The sequence below is a fragment of the Dipteris shenzhenensis genome, chromosome 6 (assembly GCF_047967505.1).
Source record: "Dipteris shenzhenensis isolate YYH24624 ecotype China chromosome 6, Dip_SZ_1.0, whole genome shotgun sequence".
Taxonomy (NCBI): Eukaryota; Viridiplantae; Streptophyta; class Polypodiopsida; order Gleicheniales; family Dipteridaceae; genus Dipteris; species Dipteris shenzhenensis.
Genome location: NC_141601.1, coordinates 42,592,076 through 42,613,442, shown reverse-complemented (window position 1 = coordinate 42,613,442; position 21,367 = coordinate 42,592,076). Strand labels below are relative to the sequence as shown.

The window sequence follows — 21,367 nt, the reverse complement described above, 5'->3', positions numbered from 1 at the left end:
ACCCCGATCGACTTTCCTGATGAAGCCTTCAAGACACTGCTCAAAGCAACCAATTTTATGTAGGCGATCAAAGAGACAATGTTGGGAGGCACAGTAGAGTCGAATCCCATGCCCACTGTAGATGACGATGCTCTGCCCGCTCCTCCTTCCTCCCCGCAAGAGAATGTCTAGTGGTGCCCCGACTTGCAATCATTTCAAGAGCTGTCGGACAGTGCAGTTATCCACCATTGGATTAAGCACCAACTCGAGGGCTCCCACCTCCATCTCTATGAAATCTTAGAGGTGCGCCCCCTCACACAATTCATCACCCAATCCTTCGATGACTGGGGATGTGTGCATTGAAAGTGCACAAGAGGAGGATACAACCTCGCCCCCTATGCTCCAGTCCCAGCGACCAATTCAGATGCCGCTCTACAGCCATGTTGGCACCTTCCCTTCTTAAAGCTGGAGAAATTTTGGCGATACTACTGTATTGCCCACATCGATCGCTGAATCCATCCCCTGTACATGCCAATGGAGGGGCGATGGACTTGGGCAGAATTTAGAGAGCTCCAGCAAAAGGAACCCAATATGTTGTACAACTTCCACAAAGAGATGACCCAGGACAGATTTTGCTTCCACCTCCAATCATTCAACGACACGTACATCCAATCCTACCATCGTAGCAACGGTCCACTTGAACTGCTGCCTCCTCTTACTCCTCCACGATCTCCCCGCCCATAGTTGCCCCATCGATGATCGCTTACACAATTTGACACAACAAATTGTCTTCAATCTCGACATCGGTCCTGCGCAATTTCAGGACCTTCGCCTCTATCTCCACATCCAAATCTCCACAGATACCACATCCACATGTATGAGGATATGCACGCCATCCATGTTTGAAAGTATCACTCGTACCTCACTTAGCTCACTCCACGATAGCTAGACCACCATGCACTCCTACAGACACTCCTTACAACACACCTCCAACACGACTGACCCGAGGGTGGATTAGCACCAGGAAGGGGGGCATGTTAACATCCATAGAGAACAATCGTCGAATGCAGGGTAATCAATGATTAGAGGTGATTAGGCTTCATGATTTACTTCAATGGCTACAGCCATGGAAGGAGTATAGTACAAGCTTAGGGTCCAGTTCGAGCCCCAAATACCACAAGGCCAAAGCTTGCAGGCAATGTGCACATTCATGATTTATGTCAACAATTACAGCCATGGAAAGAGTATGGTACAAGCTCGGGGATTTTGATCCCCAAATACCACAAGGCCAAAGATTGCGGGCAATGTGCACAGATTATTAGTTCTAGCTAATACCCCAAGGCCAAAGAGTGCAAGCAACATGCACAAGTTGTATGTTCCAACTGCAAGTTGTGGTTAAGTGTCTCGCGGGAGTTAAGCCTCGCCACTCTAGGCTTTGAGCCTCATACATGGGATTTGAATCACAAATGGCTTAAGGATTATTGAGGGTGCTTAGGGAGTTTGAGCGCCAAATAGCCTAAGCCTTGGAGATGCGAGGCTAACACAACTAGAGCTATTTGGGAGCCCGTTAGGATGACCTCCTAATGTCGGGTTTGTCCCAAGCGCTCTTATATGGCTAACACAGGCACTATTTCTGCTAGTAAGGACAGATGGAAAGAATAGCAATATGCCTTGGCACCCTACGGGCCCAAGAGCCTTTTATTGTAAAGAGAGGGAAAGTGCTAAAAGGAAAAGGGTTGGCCCTGCCTTCAAAAGGTGACATGTATAAAAGGCCAAAGTGTTAACTTTGGTCCTCATTGTTGTTTGCACAAGTTTGAATACAAGCTCCCTCTTCTCTTTCAAGAGAGTGTTTTGGGTGTTCCCTTGTTTTCATTGTTCTGCCCTTGTGTTTGCAACTCCATCCCCCTTCACTCTCCTCTTCCCTTCTCTTTCTCCTCCTCCCTCCCTTCTCCCCTCTCTTCTCCCCTATCCCACGTGGGAGCTTAAACTTACCATGTATTATATACCATAAATCTCAATATAAAACATTATCATGCGGTATTTTATCATGTTACTTCATGGTGTGTCATTTTATTACATGGTAAACTGCCGCAACCAGTGCCAATAAAAAATTCTTCATAAATCGGTTTAAATCGCTCCAGAGATTCCAAAAAAACATTTAAAGTGTTTTACTTTGTCGATTTAAAATGGTCGTTTAAATCCCTCCCGAATCCCAGATGCATGTGCATGTGCATGCATACGCACCTGTGCATGGTATCCATATGCACGTGCATATGTATGCTTATGTCTATATAAACAATGAGTGATCCTAGATGCTAGTTGTGAGGACTCATCATCTAGCATATAGATAGGCTCGAAGCAAGGAACACAAATTTATAGATTTATGCTATGCTAGAGTCGTGAAGGTACATGCAGTACATACGAGAATATGGCAAGATTGTTCAACAAGGGACTCGGTGAGCCCTTCAACGAGGAGTGACCTTGGCATTAGTGTTATTCATGAGACATATATAAAAAGAGATCCTTATGGCAACAAGATTTGATGGTCAAAGAAGGTTCAAGAAAGGCGTTGTAATGATCTATGAGCTGGAAAGAAAATCCGAGAACCATTTGACAGATGCTTTGGGAATTCGGTTTTGATTGTTGAAATGGTCTGTCTGAAAGAGTCCCATACGATCTGTAAAGCCACTCTTCCATTCCCAATCATCGGTAAATGTCCATGCACAATAGCCTTTCACATTGCGTTGCTCCTCACTGCAAAACATGTGCCAAAAATCCCACAAGCTCTTATAATTAGCATGAACAAGCAATATAGAAGTGCTCCAGGTCTCATAATACCATGCTATCGGTTGCTTACTTGATTGCAATAGCTAGTTGTTGTAGGTGCTCTCCCATATACATTATTCGTTCCTGGTCATTTAAAGCTTCCGAGTTTTGACCAAGCGGAGCACTGTCTGGACATCCTGCAATTATGGTGGTGTAGTCTCAATGCAATTATTCAAAGCTTGATAACATAAGGAAGCATAACGGCAAGAGAATTGTTTGTAGATTCTACCATTTTCGGTGATGTAAATTGGAAGATCACTATTATAGCGCTCGTGCAACCAAGCAAACAACTTGTTCATTCCCCAAGGACACGAGGGAATAGGTGTATTTCCAAATGCATCCGTGATCCCAACCTGCCAAGGCATGGAAGAGAGAGTAAGCTGTCATGCTTGGAGACGATGGTCGACAAGCGTAATACATCCTATATGCATTACCCTACAATGGGGGCTTGGGATGATATGAACTTGCCAGTTGCCCAATCGGAATTCCGTCCAGATTTTCCGCTGTCCACGAGTAAGTTCAAGCAACAAAATAGTCAACGTCATCGAACCGTTGTTTTCTTTTCAAACCGTTGTTTCTTTTCAAATCGAAGAACTTAACCATTCAACTCACTTTGAGACTCTGCCGCCTTGTCGGTACCCCACCATGCGGTCGAATTCTCCTGTGGTTGTGCATTGGTGACGTAATTAGAATAGTAGTAATTTACGCCAATCCATTCGAGACTTCCCTTAATGCATTCGGATTCTTCAGGTGTGAAGCCCGGCAACCGATCGCCAGCTGCATCTCGCATTGATTGAGGGTAATCCCCCAAGAAGATGGGATCGAAAATCCTGTCAACATCATCATACATAAATTGAATATAACTTCATGAAATATATGCATCGTCGTCCAAGACTCAAAGACAAACCGAAGACATATGTGATTGTCCGTCAAAGTTTGTGTGATGCTACTAACCACCCAATATCGAATTCCAGAAATCTTTTTGTAGCGTTTATGTCTTCCTCGGTGCTTGTACCTTGGCTCGAAGAAGGTTCATACCAGGTACAGGCATGGCTCAGACCGACCATACCCCCTTGTTCCTCCTGTAGAAATTGTAACGAACATCGAATTATTATCCCCAGGCCTGCTTGAATCCAACAGCATAGAAGTACTAAGGTTCCACAGGGAGGCATCACAAACACCGTGAGGAGAAAGAAAAACCTATGCAGCGCACACCTTGTACTGCTGCTTGTAGATTTGAGCTGCAGCTGCATGAGATAACAGAATATTGTGTGTCACATCGTAAGGCTCAGTGCTTTGATTGCTACTTCTTCCCGGAGCGATTAGTCCAAGTCCATAGCCAACGGTGCTGAAGATGTTTATCTCGTTGAAAGTTGCCCAAAGTTTGACCCGATCTCCAAAATTTCGAAAGCATGTGTCTGCAAAATATGCATAATGCGCCCTGTAGATGTAACACTCGTTCAGTAAAGAGAAGTGTTGTTTAGGAACAAAAGTGTGGGAAATCTTTAGAGTAGGGAGTGCTTACACGATATTTTTGGTTCTCCAACCTTTTATGCTGGGATCATTCTCCAGTACAAGAGGAAGATCCCAATGGAAAATAGTAGTGATCGGAGTCAGTCCTGTGAAAGAGTTCTTTTAATAAAAATTAGAGAAAGGAAAATGAAAGTCGAACTGTTTCATTGAGTTTGGCACAAGATGGTCGTGCGTATCCACAGGTGATTTTTATATATCTACACGAGATGTGCACAGAAATGTGCACGAGCGCACGGATGGTACAGTGGTAGAGGTGTAGGCAAGAAAACGTAAGGTGCTGGGTTTGATCATCCACGTGCAACATTTTCAACTTTTTTGCACATTTGTGCAATGCACTTTCCCGCACCCTTTCCGCCTGCCCTACGTTGAGTTACCTTCTTGGATGAGCTTGTTGATGAGGTAATTGTAGTATTTAAGGCCTTCCGGGTTTACATTCTTGCCATCTGCGCCACCAATTAGATCGAAAGATTTGAGCGACATGAAAAATTGTGAGGAATTCGACACTTCATACGAGAAAGCGTTGTATTTTTCACCTGGAAGCAAGCGAGACCAGGAAATAGAAAAGCGATACGCTGTGACTCCGACCGCCTTCATAAGCTGAATATCATTCTGTAAGCAAGACATTAATAAAGTTACTCGGAGGATTTCAGTCCCTCTTGCGTCTAGCTCTAGTTCTGTATCTGGAAGTGAGTGGTCAGCAGTGCTACGTACATCGATTTTGTTATACTGGTTGCATCCGGGATTCGGGACCGTATTATCCGCTATGGCCCCTGTGAGCATGAAAGCGTAGTTAGTTACGATAATGTGGATGAAGAAGCTGCCTGCGATGCTGCAAATAAGCTATTCTTGGTACCGGGTTTGCAGGCGAATGTATCCCAGATGCTCAAACCTCGGCCTCCACCACTGAGTTCACCTTCGATCTGCCAACAGCCGAAAGAGAGGGAAGGATTTAGTGACAAGCTAATATGGGGGGCGTAGGTGCAGCAGCTGCGCAAAAATATACGGCGCAGATGAATCTGGCGTACTACAAACGACGAACAGTTTCTTCTTCATATCATCATCAAATCACAATTACAAGCACAAACAGTTCCTCCATGATCATGACGAAAGGTTTCCTCGCCATCGACATCAAATCACAATCACAAGCAGTCGACGATCATAGAAAGCAAAAACTCCCAGACGGTCGATGAGGATAAGCAAAACTGACTTGGAATGCGCTACTGCTGAAGCCGAAGAGGAAGTCGGAAGGGAAGGAGTCACGGCGGATCGTCAGCGCGAGCTGCTGCGACGACCGCTGCGTTGGCTGCTGCTCGGAGTTGAGACGATTCGCTTGGCGTGCGTGAATTGATGGAGATGATGGGCGGCGGGTTGAGGAGGAGGGCAGCAATGGGTGCTGGTGGTGGTGTTGAAGATGAGGACGATGAGAGTGGAGTCGTCCATCTGCAGGATGGAGTTGAACGTGAAGGTTATTTGGGAGATGGATATTTCGCACCATCATCTTGTCGGGAGGGATAAGCTTCACGGGTGGTGCAGAATCACACTCACACATATGTATAACTTTCAAAGGTTAATCTTTGAGCGTACGGCTCACGAGTCACATCCAGTAAGCGATGTCGGATAGCGCACACTCCCACGCACATCATGTCAGTCATTTTTTGAATTAAATACTGGCTCACGAGTCACTCCCAGGAGTGACACCCCCTCCACATGGGCCTATCCTACATGGAGGGAATAATCCAATACAATATCCATCTCCACCTATTTTATATTACTTCTCCCATGGTCCTTGGGCCATATCTCACTAAATGCAGGCGTGGGACCACCTAGGTGCAGGTGTGGTACATGGAGGACCCATGCCACCTTATCATTTTATATTATTACTACAATGGATTATGTACAACACACCTTATGGGTCCTCTTACATGGAAGGGTGGCACATGGTCATGCCCTGCCACCTCAACGCTAGGCCTTATGCACACCATATTTTATTATACTATTGCCACACATATAAGCACACACACATATTTATGCCTTTTGCTTTGGTCAAATTTATCCATAACATTCCCCCCCCCCCCCCTCGGGCAGGGAATGCACAACATTTCCATGGCTGGGACCATCACGCACAAAGAAGGGCTTGAGATAATGCTTGTTGATCACCTTCTTGCCATATGGCTCATGCAGCTCCTGAACTTGTACATACCCATTGCTACATTCCTTGATGACTTTGTATGGACTACTCCATAGTGGCAGGAACTTCTTATCCATTTGGTGGTCCAATATGTTATCAAAGCATAGCACAACATCCCCCTCAGCAAAGTGTCTTTCCCATTCCTTGCAAATTTTAGCATCCAAGCGGGCCTTTTGTCGATTCTTTTGGATCTTTGTTTGATGTAGTGCAAGGTGTCAGGTTTCATCTAACTTCTCAAGTTGTACCAACCTGGCCTCTACATGTTCATCTTCTATTATCCTCTATTCTTGTGCCAATCTCAAGGCCGGAATCTCTATCTCTAGGGGTAAAACTGCCTCAGTACCATACACCAACTCAAAAGGACTGTGACTTGTAGACATTTTAGGAGTGATGTTGTAAGCCCACATAGCTTCAACCCGGGGGGTCCACTAGGGTTTATGGTATGGTACCACATGAGTGTAAGGGAGGGGGGTTATATAAGGAAAGGAAGGTACATTTTATAAGGTAAGGTCCTGTAAATAAGAGGTAGATAAGGGAAATTTTCATATATTTATTGCACGTAGGTGACATCTCCTTATTAGTACTAGTGAATCCCTTGTGAGCTTCAGTGACCTTCTGATCCCACTAGCTCCTGTTCCCTGTGGCCATTTTTCCCATGGATTTACAAAGGAGGCCATTGGTCCGCTCCGTTTGTCCCATGGATGCTGGATAATAGATGCTAGAAGTGCGATGATCAATACCCATGCAATCCATGAGCAACTCCACTGCTTCATTTAAGAATGGACTCCCACGGTCAGATACTATTTCCATGGGTGTCCCAAACCTTGTGCAAATACATTCAAATATGAAATTTGAAACTGCCTTACCATCTGTAGTGGGGAGGGCGATAGCTTCAGCCCACTTAGTGACATACTGAGTGGCTAGCAAAAGATATTCTTTTTGTGGGCAGTCATGGGTAGGGCCCCAACAAAATCTATTCTGCACTTCTGAAACGGATGGATGGACATCACTGGGTGATGTTGCCCAAGATGCAACTTCTTCCTACCAAAGAATTGGCATGGTTCACAAGTTTTGCAATACATAGTGACATCCTTGAACAAGGTCGGCCAATAGTACCCAGCATGTAAAATCTTCTTAGCTATATAGTCACCGGCATAGTGGCCTCCACAAAATCCATCATGATAATGCTTCAATACCTTAGGTACTTCATTTGCATCAATGGCCCTTCTTAGTACCCCATCCAGGCCTTGACAGTATAACACCCCATCAAAGAGAGTGTAGCACCTACTATCTCTACGGATTTTCTTTCTCTCATAGCTAGTACTTTCTGGAGAAAAGGAGAAAGTGGTCAGAAACCTATAGATACCACCATACCATAGATCCCCAACTTCTATGGCCACTACAAGGGTTACATCGAGGCACTCCTCTAAATCAATCAAAGCATTCTTCAAGTTGGAACAACCCCCTTTTACAATTTTGAAAGAAAAATCATATTCTTGTAAAACTGCCAACCATTTGGCCAATCGGCCCATGGGATTTGGTGATTGAAAAACCTGCTTTGCAAGACCATTGCTATAGATTATAATGGACTTTCTAGCAACATAATGCTTAAATTTCTCAATGCAGAACACCAAAGACAAAGCATGCTTGTTTGCCTCAGATTAGCATTGTTCAGTTTCAAGCAATTGTTGAGAAGCAAATCGAACGGTATACATGAACTGATCCTCCCCTTGCTGGAGAAGAATACCTGCCAGAGTGTGCTCATCAAACCTAGGATTGATATAGAAAGTATTTGACCACTCAAGATTGCATAGAATGGGTTCTGAAGCCAGAGCACTCTTGATTTGTACAAACCCATGATCACAATCCTCATCCCAAGAGAAATCAACTCCATCTTTTAATAGCATAGTCATGGATCGTGTCAAAGTAGCATATTGATCAATGAAGCGGCGATAGTATCCTGCTAGATTGACAAATGAGCGTACCTGATGTTTGGTTGTTGGCGGGGAGAGCTTGAGGATAGCTTCTACCTTCTCGGGGTCAGGCTTGATGCCCTCGGATGAGACAATATGTCTCAGTAACCTCCCTTGAGTGGCTCCAATGGTGCATTTATTAGGGTTGAGGCTGCCATTTGCATCATTGACCCTTTGGAAGGCCAACCTAACCTTCATGACGTGCTCCTTACGTGCCAAGAATATACAAAAATCATCTAAAAACACCTCCAAGAAAACCCCCAAATATGGAGCAAACACCATCTGCATAAATCTTTGAAAGGTAGCAGGAGCATTAGTGAGGCCAAATGGCATTACTTTGAATGCAAACATTCCCCAGGGTAAATGTGGTTTTAAGCACATCCTCCTCAGCAATTTTGATTTGATAAAACCCGTAGTAACCATGACAGAAAGTATACATCTCATGACCACTGACCTTCTCAAGAATGAGGTCTTGAAAGGGAAGAGGATGATGGTCCCTCTTGGTGGCTGCATTGAGTTTCTTATAGTCGATGCAGACCCGCCACTTGTTGTTTTTCTTTGGGGTGACTATCACTGGTGAAACCCATTCAGTATTGTGAATCGAAACAATAAACCCAGCTTCTATAAGTTTTTGCAACTCTAAACGCAAAGCATCGGTCTGTAGTGGCCCTAATCTCCGATACGTCTGAGCCACAGGCTTCGCATCAGGCTTCAGCTCTATCTTGTCTTCTATGGCAGTCACATGGCGAAGGTGGTGGTAGCTAGTTGCGAAGAGGTTAGAGAAATCTTTGAACATTTCTAGGAACTCGTCTTTCTCACTTGGAGTGAGGTTTAGGGAAGGCATAGATTCAAGCTGTTGAGGACTAGCTGTTACCTTTTCTGCAGGTGGCAGGGTCAGAGACACCCCCATCATGTAAACTTCCTCCTCTGAGAGCTCCTCTCCCTTGTCTCTTCCATTGATTCGAACACCGAGGATGAGAGAGTATCACTATCTTGCTCCTCTTCTTCTTCTGGTTCAATGGCACCTGGTTGCACTAGGATCTTCTCCTTAGAAGCACCAAAAGACATGTGTCCTGTCTTCTAATAGCTGACTGCATCACTCTTTCTCAACCATGGTTTCCTGAGTATGGCTGGGTAGCTCATGCCTGTATCTTTGATGTCCACTACACAGAAATTGACGGTGGTGGTTAACCCATTGACAGTGATGGGCAAATCCTCAATGACTCCTAGGGTGGCGACCATCTGCTACCTTGATTCAAGTGGAGGAACGCCTTGTGCATTTCAAATTCAATTTCTTCATGATACGGGGCACTATGATATTACATGCAGATCCCCCATTGACACACACACTTTTGACACGGCAATTATCTATGATGATATCTACTTTATGCGGGTGCCGATCAATTTCTTTAGAGATAGAAGAAACCTCTCGTACCTTTCCCTTTTTCTTGCTCCTCCTTGTTGAGAGCCCTTGCTGTAGCTCACGTCTCACCTTAGGGCTTAATTCTATTAGTTGAGGAAGCGTGATGCTCAAAGACCGATGAGCAAGGTCTTGAACGATCGAATAGTCATCTTGCCCCGAGCCGATGGAAAAATTCGAGGATGACCACTTACTCCTGCGAGATCTTTTAGTCTTCTCTGTTGATGGGTCTGCCATCTCAACATCTTAGGGCTCTGAGAAGGACACCTTCTTCCTGGGGCAGCCTGGTCCACGGTTTGGAGAGGGGTCCAAGGTGGTATGACTTCTTTTACTGAGGTTAAGGATCTCTACGTCAGAATCCTTGGTGTCTGATTCACTTAGAAGATTCACCCTTGGAATATTGGGACATTCTGTGCGATAATGTCCCTTCTAGTGCCACTCGTAGCACACAACATTGGCACTTTCTCTTGGAGGGCGATTGGCTTGATTTCTGATGCCCACCATCTCAAGCCAAAGATCATTCAGGGCCTTGGCTAGGTCATTGACTCCGGGTTCTTTAGTAGGAGGGGCCACGGGAGTAGGAAGGAGGGGGGCTCGTGGGTGAGGCTAGGGAAATCTTCTAGGCGGAGGTCAAGGATATACTCCTTGTTGAGGGTAAACATCTAAGGGAGGACCATACATTTGAGGTGGAGGTGGTGGATACATCCCTGATGGGGGGTGGGGGTATGCCCTTGAGTTGGACCCCCCCGGTTGTTGTTGCAATAATTGAGGGGGTTGCAGAGGGACAATCGTCTTCTTTGAAGAGGGGTTAGATTTAACTTTATCAAAATTTTGAGTAATATCATGTGCTAGCACCATGGTTTCCGAATTCTCCCATTTAAGCTTGAGGCGGAATTCATCACTTGCTCCTGCTACGAGGTAGCCTAGCACATGCTGAGTCATTCCAGCTCAAAATCTGGCGTTGTCATCCTGCGTGGCAATTAAACAGTCCAAGAGCATGGTCACTCGATCCACATATCGACGCGCCGTCTCACCTTCTGACTACTCCAGGTTTGCCACCTGCAGGTACACATTCTCCAGCTCCTCTTCTTTGCCAAAATACTCAATCATAGCTATTGTCAACCTTGCCAACTTTGGCGAATGTCTTGGCCTGCTCCTCGTACCACACTTGAGCCAAACCCTCTAGAAATGTGGGAAGAACCAACAACCATCTATCTTTAGTAAGAAAGTTGAGAGAAACACAACGACGCTTGAAGGCCACAAGATACTCATTTGGATTTTCTTCCACCTGACCACAGAACATGGGAATGTCAGCCATGCTTGGAAGATGAAAAAGAGAGAGTCGAAATGAGGCTTATCTATTCGCAAACAATGTAGCTTGAACTGAAAATTAGGTGAAGATACATCTACAAAGCACACATAGGCAGGGTAGGGTGTGACTGATGTATTGTGAAATATTATACGGCAAGAATCTTCAGCATAGAATAGCTCATAGACAATCTTAAAAGGACCAACCCTCATGATATTGCATCCATCTTTACAAGCGAGGGTTAGAGACGCGACACTGCATGAGGTTGTTCATCAAGGCAAACAAAATGCCACGACAAATGTCAACAGTTGGAGAGCTTGCACATCACCTTCAGCTTCTTCCAGTTCTTGTAGTCGCCATGTTATTTCTTCAAGGGGTGTGCAGTTTGGCATCCTTCTTTTGTGCAATGTCCTTAAGGACCTTTCTTATGATCTTCTGAAGTCAATAAACTCATATCAAATATACCCAACACTTAGTTTCATGATGATGACAACCTTTGCATTCCTTACAAATGATCACGCTCATTTGTGGCTTGTGGCTTTGTTGGGGTGGTGCTTCCACTCGCTTCATGCATGATTGAAGTACAAGCTTCACGTGCCAAGAAATCAACAACTATATTTTGAGCTCAAGGGATATGCTGAATTTTCACCTCTTCAAATTGTTAGCAAAGTTCCAATGCTTGTTGATGTCGTGGAGCCAAGCCTTCGCTCCGCACCTTCCACCTTCCACTAACTTGTTCACACATGAGTTGAGAATCTTCTTGCACCTCAAGTTTCTTGATGCAATGTTCTTACGCCTTTTGTAGCCCAAAAATGAGTGCCAAGTACTCAACTTGGTTGCAAGTACTTGCTGGTACATACTTGCTATAACATTACACCTCACCCCCTGGTAAAGTGAGCTTCACACTCACACCAGCAGCCTTGGTCGAAGGTTTGTATGCATCAAATTGGAGGAGCCAAGATATCATCACACCAAGACTAAATTCCGGACATCCCAAGTTTCTCAGTAGTCCAAGATAGGTAGAAGGAGAGGGTGGGGAGAATTCAATACTTGAGCAAGACATTCAGCATCAAATAAACTTGCAATCCTTTGTTGATAGTTTATCTTTAAACGAAAAAGAATTACAACTTGAAGCTCAAAATGAGGCACAAAAGTTTGATTAGGTATAAAGGGATTCCTTGGTCGAAACATTACCAACCATAGCCGAGTCCTAGAAACCTTTATAGTGAGATCAAGAAGAAATCATTCAAGACGAGCTTATCCACAGAATTAATAAGCAGATGCGCCAAATCTCCCCCCAAGCTTGGGGAGCATCCCACCCTTCAAATAATGTCACCCTTTTAATTACCTCTGATGCAGCAAGTAGCTCGATCACCTCACAATGAGTAGAATTGAAATCAAAGTCCTCCCAGTGTATCACTAGTTCTTCACCTTGAATCATCCATGGTGTATCATCCCACCCGTCGTCTCCTTGAACCATGCATTGTACAATCAGTTGTTAAAGATTGACATGAAGATCAAGAAAGAGATCTCGCCAATTGGTAGCCGTAATGAGCAGAGGACCAAGCACCAAATCCTTGAACTCGTCGAGAAGTGACATAAATATCCACCCTCCTCGTGTGGCATGCCTCCAAGGAGTGACCTTGAAAAAGTTTAGAATCTATGATCTAGTATCAAATATGAATAGAGCACATGAAATGAAGTACTTTTGCTTTTTACAACACGAGGAAACTCCCTATGGTTAGAGAGTTACAGTTCTTGAGGTTTAACCATGTAAGCAATATCATTACACTTTCATCACTTCCTATTTGCTGGCCCATTGGTAATTCTTCCTTTTGTGAATGGGGAGGTCTTGGGTTCAATTCCCACTCCTTAATAAAAAGAGAGGAGAGGAGAAGAGAACTGAAAGAGAGAGAAGAAGAAGACGATAGAGGGGGGGGCATGAGGTTTGTTGCAGATGCGCAAGAGCAGTTTTGCGTGGCGCAGCATAGAAGATGCGCAGAAGCGATTTTGCAGACGCGATCGACGAGAAGACACGTGGCACCACACAGAAGATGCACAAGAACCCAGAAGATGCACAGGAACTGCAGGTGGAAGGCACAAAAATTGAGAAGTTCTGCAGCTGCAGAGATGGAGAACTGTGAGCAAAAGACACACAGATTGGAGGCGTAGAAGCAGAGAACCGCACATGGAAGGTGCTGCATAACTACACCTAGCCGTAGGAGTACTAAATTTTATGCCACTAGTCATGGAGATTTCGATCCCAGTAGCCACACCAGTTCAATTAACTAGAAAAGAATTCAAGACAAGAGGCTAGACACTAGGCATGGCGACGCTCGAGGGCCATATAGGAAAAGGGAACGTGAGGGGAGAAACGTTAACCTGGGTGGGGAAAAGGGATTAAGAGGGGTGGGAATGAAGAGGAAGACTATGGCACAAGGGGAGAGGGAGAGGGGAAATTAGAGGAGCATGTACATAATGGAACGAGGAATGTAGAGATGGAGACATCAAGCGAGGAGGGTCATGCTTTATTTGAAAGGAAGGATGGGGGGAAGAAATCAAAGTACTAGCTAGGTGGCTTTACAAGAATGAGCGTGTGCCATCAAGGAATAGCCCCTTCCTTTTATAGCCAAGAGAGGAGGTCTCTCCCAATAAATGCATCCTCCACACACATATTTATGCCTTTTACTTTGGTCAAATTTATCCATAACATTACCTCCCCGGGGGACCGTTGAACACTGCTAGAACATGCTAAAAGATTAGCCAAACTAGGAGACCAAAATGGGTATGACGGTCCTGCTAAGGTCAAGGAGGTGAACCTACCTAGTATAGGAGAAGACTCTAAGCCAGTTTATATCGCGAATGACTTGAATCCCGAGCAAGAATAGGCCTTGCTAGCCTTGTTACATGAGTCTCAAGATTCTTTTTCCTAGAAGTACATGGACATGAAAGGCGTGCTTGGGGGGTTCACTCTATGTAAATCCTCTATATCATGTGCGTTAAAGGCCTAATTTAAAAGTCCCTTACCTGTAAATTTCTCATGAGTAAAATGCACCGTTTGTCTATTCAATCTATGAATACTCCCTATAAATGGTACTCGTTTGTATGTAAAAAATGTGGCAAGAAATGACTGTTAAAACCCATTCTATTGAACCCACATCCTATGCTTACATATTTATGAGTGGCCCTCCCAAGAGGGCATGCAACCAGAAGTACTACAGAATACCATCCCTATGATGGCCGGTATCGCAATCACCCTAAACAATGAGCCCAAAATAAGTGGTGATCGTCCAACAAGAGATACAAATCAATGCATGGTTCATTTATGAGATTGAGCATACAGATTGGATGTCGCCCATCATCATAGTGCTAAAAAATAATTGCAAAGTTAGAGTATGTTTTGATCTCAAAAAAGTGAACACCGTGACCTATAAAGGTCATTACTCATTGCCCTTTACGGAGCACATCTTCGAGAGAGTTGCAGGGAAAGAAGCTTATAGCTTCTTGGATGGGTTCCCATGGTATAATCAAGTGTCCATAGAACCTGAAGTTCAGCATAAAACTGTGTTTGCCAAAGTAATGATCTTTGGACTCACTAACGCTCCCTCAACATTCCAATGGCTAATGATCACTACCTTAGGAAAACCTGAGATATTTTCTAGAGGTTTTCCTGCATTATCTTTGTGTTCACTCTAAATGGGATGACCATCTCAAGTATTGGAGACTCGGATTCGAGAGATGTTGTCTCCTATAGAATGTCCCACAATCCCTTGAAGTGCCAATTTTGGGTGAAACACAGGGTGATACTCAGGCATGTACTGTCCAAAAATGGAATTTCTATGGATTATGATTTAAGAGCTAACTTATTCTAGAGTTACCCCCACCCACAAATGGAAAGGGTGTACAGCAATTCATCAGTGGCATATGGGCTACTACCACAAGTTTATTTACAATTATGCTAAGATGCCCGCCCGTCGTACAAGTTGCTAATTGTATTCTATTGGATAGAAGATTGTCAATTATCCTATGAGACCCTTAGGTTGGTCTTGGCATCCACCCCTATTCCACGAGCACCCATGGGGACTTAGTATTTCATGTCCATATTGATGCCTCCAAATTCATTATAGGATATGTATGGCATAGCCAGGTGAGTTTAAATAGGATTAACCCATATACTTTTCTAGCCTCCAATTGAATGATGATGCTAAGATGAACTATACTACAACTGAACGTGAAGGACTCGCCATCATGTAAGGAGGCTTAAAAATTTTAGGCATGATTACTTTTTGTTAGTGAACAAGTTTTCTTCTTTGTAGATCACCAGGCTCTCCTTTACTTAGTCAACAAGCCATGCATGACCGATCACATCACCCAATGGATGCTCATCATCCTAGAATTTGATTTCACAGTGCTGGCTAGGGAAGGATGTACATGTTGAGATATCGAGCTCCACTCACGATATGCCAGGGTGACTGTTGTTCATTTATGTCAGCAACTTGTTAGCTGGAGATGCGGTTGGTACACCGCCCACAAATAATAGCTATCCTTATCTACACTAGTTCGTGGCTCAGTTAGTATGCCACCTTAGTTAGTTGAGTTTGGTTTGAGACCCACATATAGGGTTCTTCTATTTCTTTGTACGAGAGTTCTTTTGGCTTTCACAACTAAGAAGAGGAAAACTGTTTTCAGCCTCCACCTTTGTGTGTATTCCCCCATTGTGCTTGTGAGAAAGCCTCAAGTGAGACTCCTTCCCGCTCTCCCACTATCTTCACAGTACACACTTCATGCCTAATCATATGTCATGGATCCCTAAAGGAGAACTCATGACAGGTGTGGAAGATGATCTTCCTAATGCCCCATTATTCTTGGTGGACTTGGTTCTCGAATGGTCACAAGGGATCGAACATTTCTTAGCAAGCAAATTTCCTCAGGACATTCAACAAAGATAGGGCTAAAAATTGAGCAAGGATGCCATCGCATATCAATTGATAGATGGAAAACTCTACCGAATGGGCAAAGATTTCATTATGCATCGATGTGTTCGAGAAGATGAGTTTGTGGAAGTTCTAGAATATGCTCATTCTAGCATTGCTAGTGGCCACTTTGTGGGAGATCTTATGGCCCATTAAGTATTACAAGCTGGATTATGGTAGCCAACACTCTTTGTGAATGTCATCAAGCTTATCAAATGTTGTGATCCTTGCCAACTCGTCTCCATACCACATAGCGAGGACTAGATGCGGCCTTAAACAAGAGTTCTCACACTGACCAACCTTTTGAAAAGCAGGGGGTAGATTTTATTGGTCCAATCAGTCTCACTGCAAAGGGAACTTAGGCTTGATACATTATACTGGCCACGAACTGTTTCACCAAATGGGTAGAGGCTAGAGTCACAAGAAAAGCGAATAAAAGAGCCACCACAAAGTTCTTGTACAAAAAGATAATATCCTGCTTTGGTTTTTTTCTTGAGATTGTGAGAAACCAACGGATGCACTTCATGAATGATACAATTCCAATATGGATGAGTGAGTTCCTAATTGTGCATCAGACTCGGGGGGTTTACCTTATGAACTTTAACTATACCACATGCATTCCAAAGGAGGGTTATTTTAATTTGACAATTTCATCCTCATTTAATGATGCCACTACCATGGTTCGTATGCTTCGCTTCACAAACACTTTTGTGTCTAATTTGGGATTCTTTAGTTCTTGTAAGGACCTCTTTAATGCTTATAGAACTGTGAAATTATCGACGTGTTAGTCACCAAGACATTTCAAAATGTGTTCATCATTCATCACTGATTGAATGTTTTTTGACTTGTCTCTTCTACCAAAAGAAAGTGACAATTGCAAAATTATGTTGACTATTTCGCTTGCAATCTCTTTCTTCTTTGCTTCAATGTCCATTGAAAGGTCATTGGTTTGTGCTGCTAGTTTTCTTTTCCTTCGCTCACTTCTCCTGTCAACTTCATATTTTCATATCATCTGTGAGTTTGGTGAGATATCTTCAACAACTTGGCTCCTGATTGCAATGAACAGTATACATTAGAACGTTTCCAGGTTCCATAAATCGTGTGAGTTACAGATGCACAGGCATGAATAGATGTAGAAGACTGGGAGAGAGGGGAAGATACCGTAAAATCTTCCACCATTACATAATAGAAACTATGCATACCTCATCAACGGGGCCATGGTTGCAGGGAATATTGATGGGTGGTTCCCTATTGTGCTTGAGTAGAGAAGAGGATGTGCAGACAAGAAGCGTAGAAGACTAATGTTAACCATGTGGCAACAAGGGCCAGAAGTGCAGTCTAGGACAACAACTATGAGAGCATTGTGTGTGTAGAGTAGCGGCAAATCTCCGCTTGTAATATCTTGAGCCTGAAAGGTGGTATGATGAATCTTAAAGGATGAGGATAACCAAAATCTTCTCTAGAAAAGATCCAATCAGACTTGCAAAATCATGATCTAGAGAGAGAAAGAGTAAATATAGAGAGAGAAAGACTAAAATCCTACACTTTCTGAGGTCCCTCCACTTTGTGTAGAGACCCAAAAGGTCCCCCCACTTTGTGTAGAGACCCAAAAGGTTCCCCCCAAACATGGAGGGACTCTTGTTCAAAAGGTCTCTTACAAAATGGGTCCCACCACGGAGGTACCTATGGATTGTGTAGAGACCAACATGTATAAATATCTCTCGATGGAATGAAGCTCCCACTCTTTGGGGTTCAGTGTCACAATTCTGTTCATGCTCTCTTACACTATCTGTTCTAGCTTTCCCTTACCCTTGCACTCTCTACCCTTGTACTCCCTCCTCCTCCTCCTCCTCCCTCCTCCTCCTCCTCCATCGGATTCTCCTCCCTCCTCCTCCGCCTTCCTCCTACTTCCTCCCTCCTTCCTCCTCCTCCCATCTCCTTCTCCTTCCTCCTCCTTCCTCCTTCCTCCCTCCTCCTCCTCCTTCTTTCTCCTCCTCCCTCCTCCTTCCTCCTCCCCCTCCTCCTACCTCCCTCCCTTCTCCTCCTCCTCCCTCCTCCTCCACTCACCTCTCTCTTCCTCCTCCTCCCTTGTCTTACCTCCTCAACGCTTCCCCCTCGAATCTGCAAAGGAGACTAGCTCTCCACTCCTTAACCTTGGACTCCTCCTAAACCCTGCAACCCCCTCTGAACCCTGAAACTCCTAGTTAGCTCTCTCAATCCTGTCCCCCTTTCGAACCCTAAAATCCCCTTTTAAACCCTTGAACTCTCATGGAGGAAAGAGCCTCCATCAATCATTATGATCAAGCCCTCTTTTTCACCCCCACGTGTATGAGATTTGCTTTCCACACTTTAGCCTACACCTCTCACCGGAACACAACTCGAGGACCTATGCTACACTTGTGAACACCTATGCTACAATGAACAATGACACCACTGTAGGTGACCAACACCCTCGAAATCTGCACTTGGGAGAAATAGTGACAACATTTTGGCCCCGCTTTCGGGGAGGTTAGCACCTAAAGTGAAAGCAGAGCACATACTTGCAAGTGTGAAAAAGAACCCCCTTCAAAAATCCATTCAAGATACATCCCTCAAGGCAAAGGAGTAAAAAAATGCTTCCAAATGATGCAAAAGAATAATGTTGACTTACAAAATCACAATAATACACTAAACACCCAAAATTAACCCTTAATCCCCCCCATCCTATAAAAGCAACACCAAATCCCCTCATTTCTTTCCCCACACTTTTGCTAGCCACTTCCTTCTCCAAATTCCGTTAAGCCTCTATATTTTCCATCTATCTCTAGTTTTCATCCTCCAACTTCCATCCACCATTTCCACCACCACTACCACCACTTTTTTTGTCAACCCTCCCTCCACCACCACCTTTTTTGTCTACCCCCCTTCCATCTCCATCTCCACATCCCATTATCTTCCTCCCCACCACCTCCACTTTTTCTGTCCATCCCCCGTCTCCCCCACTTAAGGTAACCATCCTTTTCCCCTCCACCATCCCTCTACCTCTCTCTACACCCCCATCACCCTCCACTCCATCTCTCTACCTCTCTCTAAACCCCATCTCCCCCTTTTCTCCTCCACCCCCCCTCCACCTCCACCAGGCCCCCTTTTTCTTCCCTCCCATCTCCACCTCCACCCCCCATCTCCTCCACCCCGCCCATCTCCTCCCCCCCTCCACCTCCACCTCCATCTCCTCCTCTCCCCCCACCTCCACCCCCCATCTCCTCCCTCCCTCCACCTCCATCGTGCCCCCTCCCTTACCCCCCACCTCCAACGCACCCCCTCTCTCCCCCCCCCCCTCCTTCCCCTTCCTCCCACCCCCTCCACCTCCCCCCCCCCTTCCAACCCCCCCCCTCTCTTCCCCCCACCTCCCCCCCCCCCTTTCCACCTACCCCCTCCACCTCCAACCCCCCCCTCCCCCCCCCCCCCCGTCCATGCCCCCCCTTGCTCCCCTCTCTCACTCACCCTAACTAAGGTCCTTAAGTCCTTGGGCCTTGGCTACCTAAGGGTAGCTCGCCCGCTAGCCAAGCGTAAAGCCCGTGCACCACGTGGCGGCGCCCACCCGATGTCTATAGCGGTGCCCACTAGCAACACCTGCTCGATGCCTTAAGCCACCACAGCCCTTAAAGACCTCCACACTACCTCTCCTTCCCTCCTTTCGCAGCCCTCCCGCTCCCCTCCTGCATCTCCACCACCAGCCCCTAGCTCAGCCGTCCCCCCCCCTTCCCCTTCTCCCAAAAAAAAGACACAAACTAACTCTTAAAAACATAACCATAGTTAGGTTAGTGGAACCTATGTTAGGTTAGCTGACCATCGTTTAGGTTAGTTGACCATAGGTTAGGTTAGGTGACCATAGGTTAGGTTAGCTTGAGGTTAGATTAAAAGATAATTGTGGATCTTAGTAACTAACTACAATTAGTTGGACTAACTACAGTCACACTAACTAGATAGTTAGATTAACTAGGTTAGGCTAATGACCAGTTACAGTTCTGAGTTCCAACTAACTAGCAGTTAGCTCACAACCCTAGTTAGGCCAAAGGTCTAGGTCCATTCACACTTGGACCTAAAGACCAAAGGGCCCCTAAATTCCCCTAACTTTAAAGGTCCATTACTTGCTTATTTGGCACCCGAATTGGACCCGGATTGAACCACAAATTCACACACAGAACCATCAAGCTTCATGGAACTTTTCCATCAAATCCCATACCATTAAGGCATCCATAACACTAGTCAAATTGCACCCCTGTGTGGGCCTCTTTTTCGTACTATTTTGCTCACAAGATACCATCGTGACCTTTGATTGACAATCCATCTACACCAGCACATTTTCCCACTCATGTGGGACAATCCTAGGAACATTTTTAACATGACGATCCCTACTACACTCATACATCTCTAGCACCCCTAACATTTTTTACTCTTTTGGGAGCCCATATCTGAAGACCAAATCACACCCAGTTCGATGCCAAGATCCACTCACGGAATGTCCAATCTCAAATGATAATTTTCAAGTATTTTTATCATCATTTTCAGTCTCGGTAGTGGCTTTTATGTAGGCACTAATTTTGACTCGTCGATTGCATATTTTTTGCCATTGTCGGGCTACGCACGCAGGTCAAAATCAATTGCGAATTTCAAAGTCAAAGGCAGTCACTTAAAGGATACACTTAAGCATTGTGTATGCACCTCAGATCTAGATGAAGACTAGCACCTGCATACTTTCATGAGCTTTCTTCAACTCTCGACACTCTTCAAGAATTCAACCTCTCACCATCGATAAGCAGCATGGATGACCTACCAAGTGACGAATAAACAAGTAACGATGATCTGCATCCTACAGATCACCTTAGAGAACAATGCAACAGCAACCAAAACAATGATGGCAGATGACACTTTGGTAAATTGGAGATGCCAAAATACAATGGATGAGGGATCCTGCCAGATTCTTTCAACTCTTCGATGCAACATGTTGTGCTGGAGGCAATCAGTCAAATGAAACCAAAGCCGCCTAGTTCCCGATGGCCCTAACCAATGAGGCTTTGGAATGGTATCTCAACCTTCTCGTAGAGGAAAGAGGCACATGGGCACTCCTATTGGAGCAGTTGAGAAGAAGCTTCGAAAAAGAAAGGCTGCAAGATGACCTTGCAT

The 21,367-nt window shown here is 44.8% G+C and overlaps 1 protein-coding gene across 1 annotated transcript; it reads right to left on the bottom strand.

Moving 5' to 3' along the window:
* Positions 1-2,319: 2,319 nt before the first annotated feature.
* On the bottom strand, positions 2,320-5,852 carry LOC147901200 (beta-glucosidase 25-like). Its single transcript, XM_087376001.1, has 13 exons — positions 5,546-5,852; positions 5,192-5,258; positions 5,050-5,108; positions 4,872-4,947; positions 4,713-4,781; positions 4,331-4,424; positions 4,021-4,246; positions 3,760-3,887; positions 3,418-3,635; positions 3,274-3,308; positions 3,035-3,158; positions 2,837-2,942; positions 2,320-2,733 (listed from the first exon to the last, which is right to left on the bottom strand). The coding sequence occupies exons 1-13, from the start codon at positions 5,834-5,836 to the stop codon at positions 2,559-2,561; spliced, it is 1,668 nt and encodes a 555-aa protein (XP_087232127.1). The 5' UTR covers positions 5,837-5,852; the 3' UTR covers positions 2,320-2,558.
* Between the last annotated feature and the right edge of the window lie 15,515 nt (positions 5,853-21,367).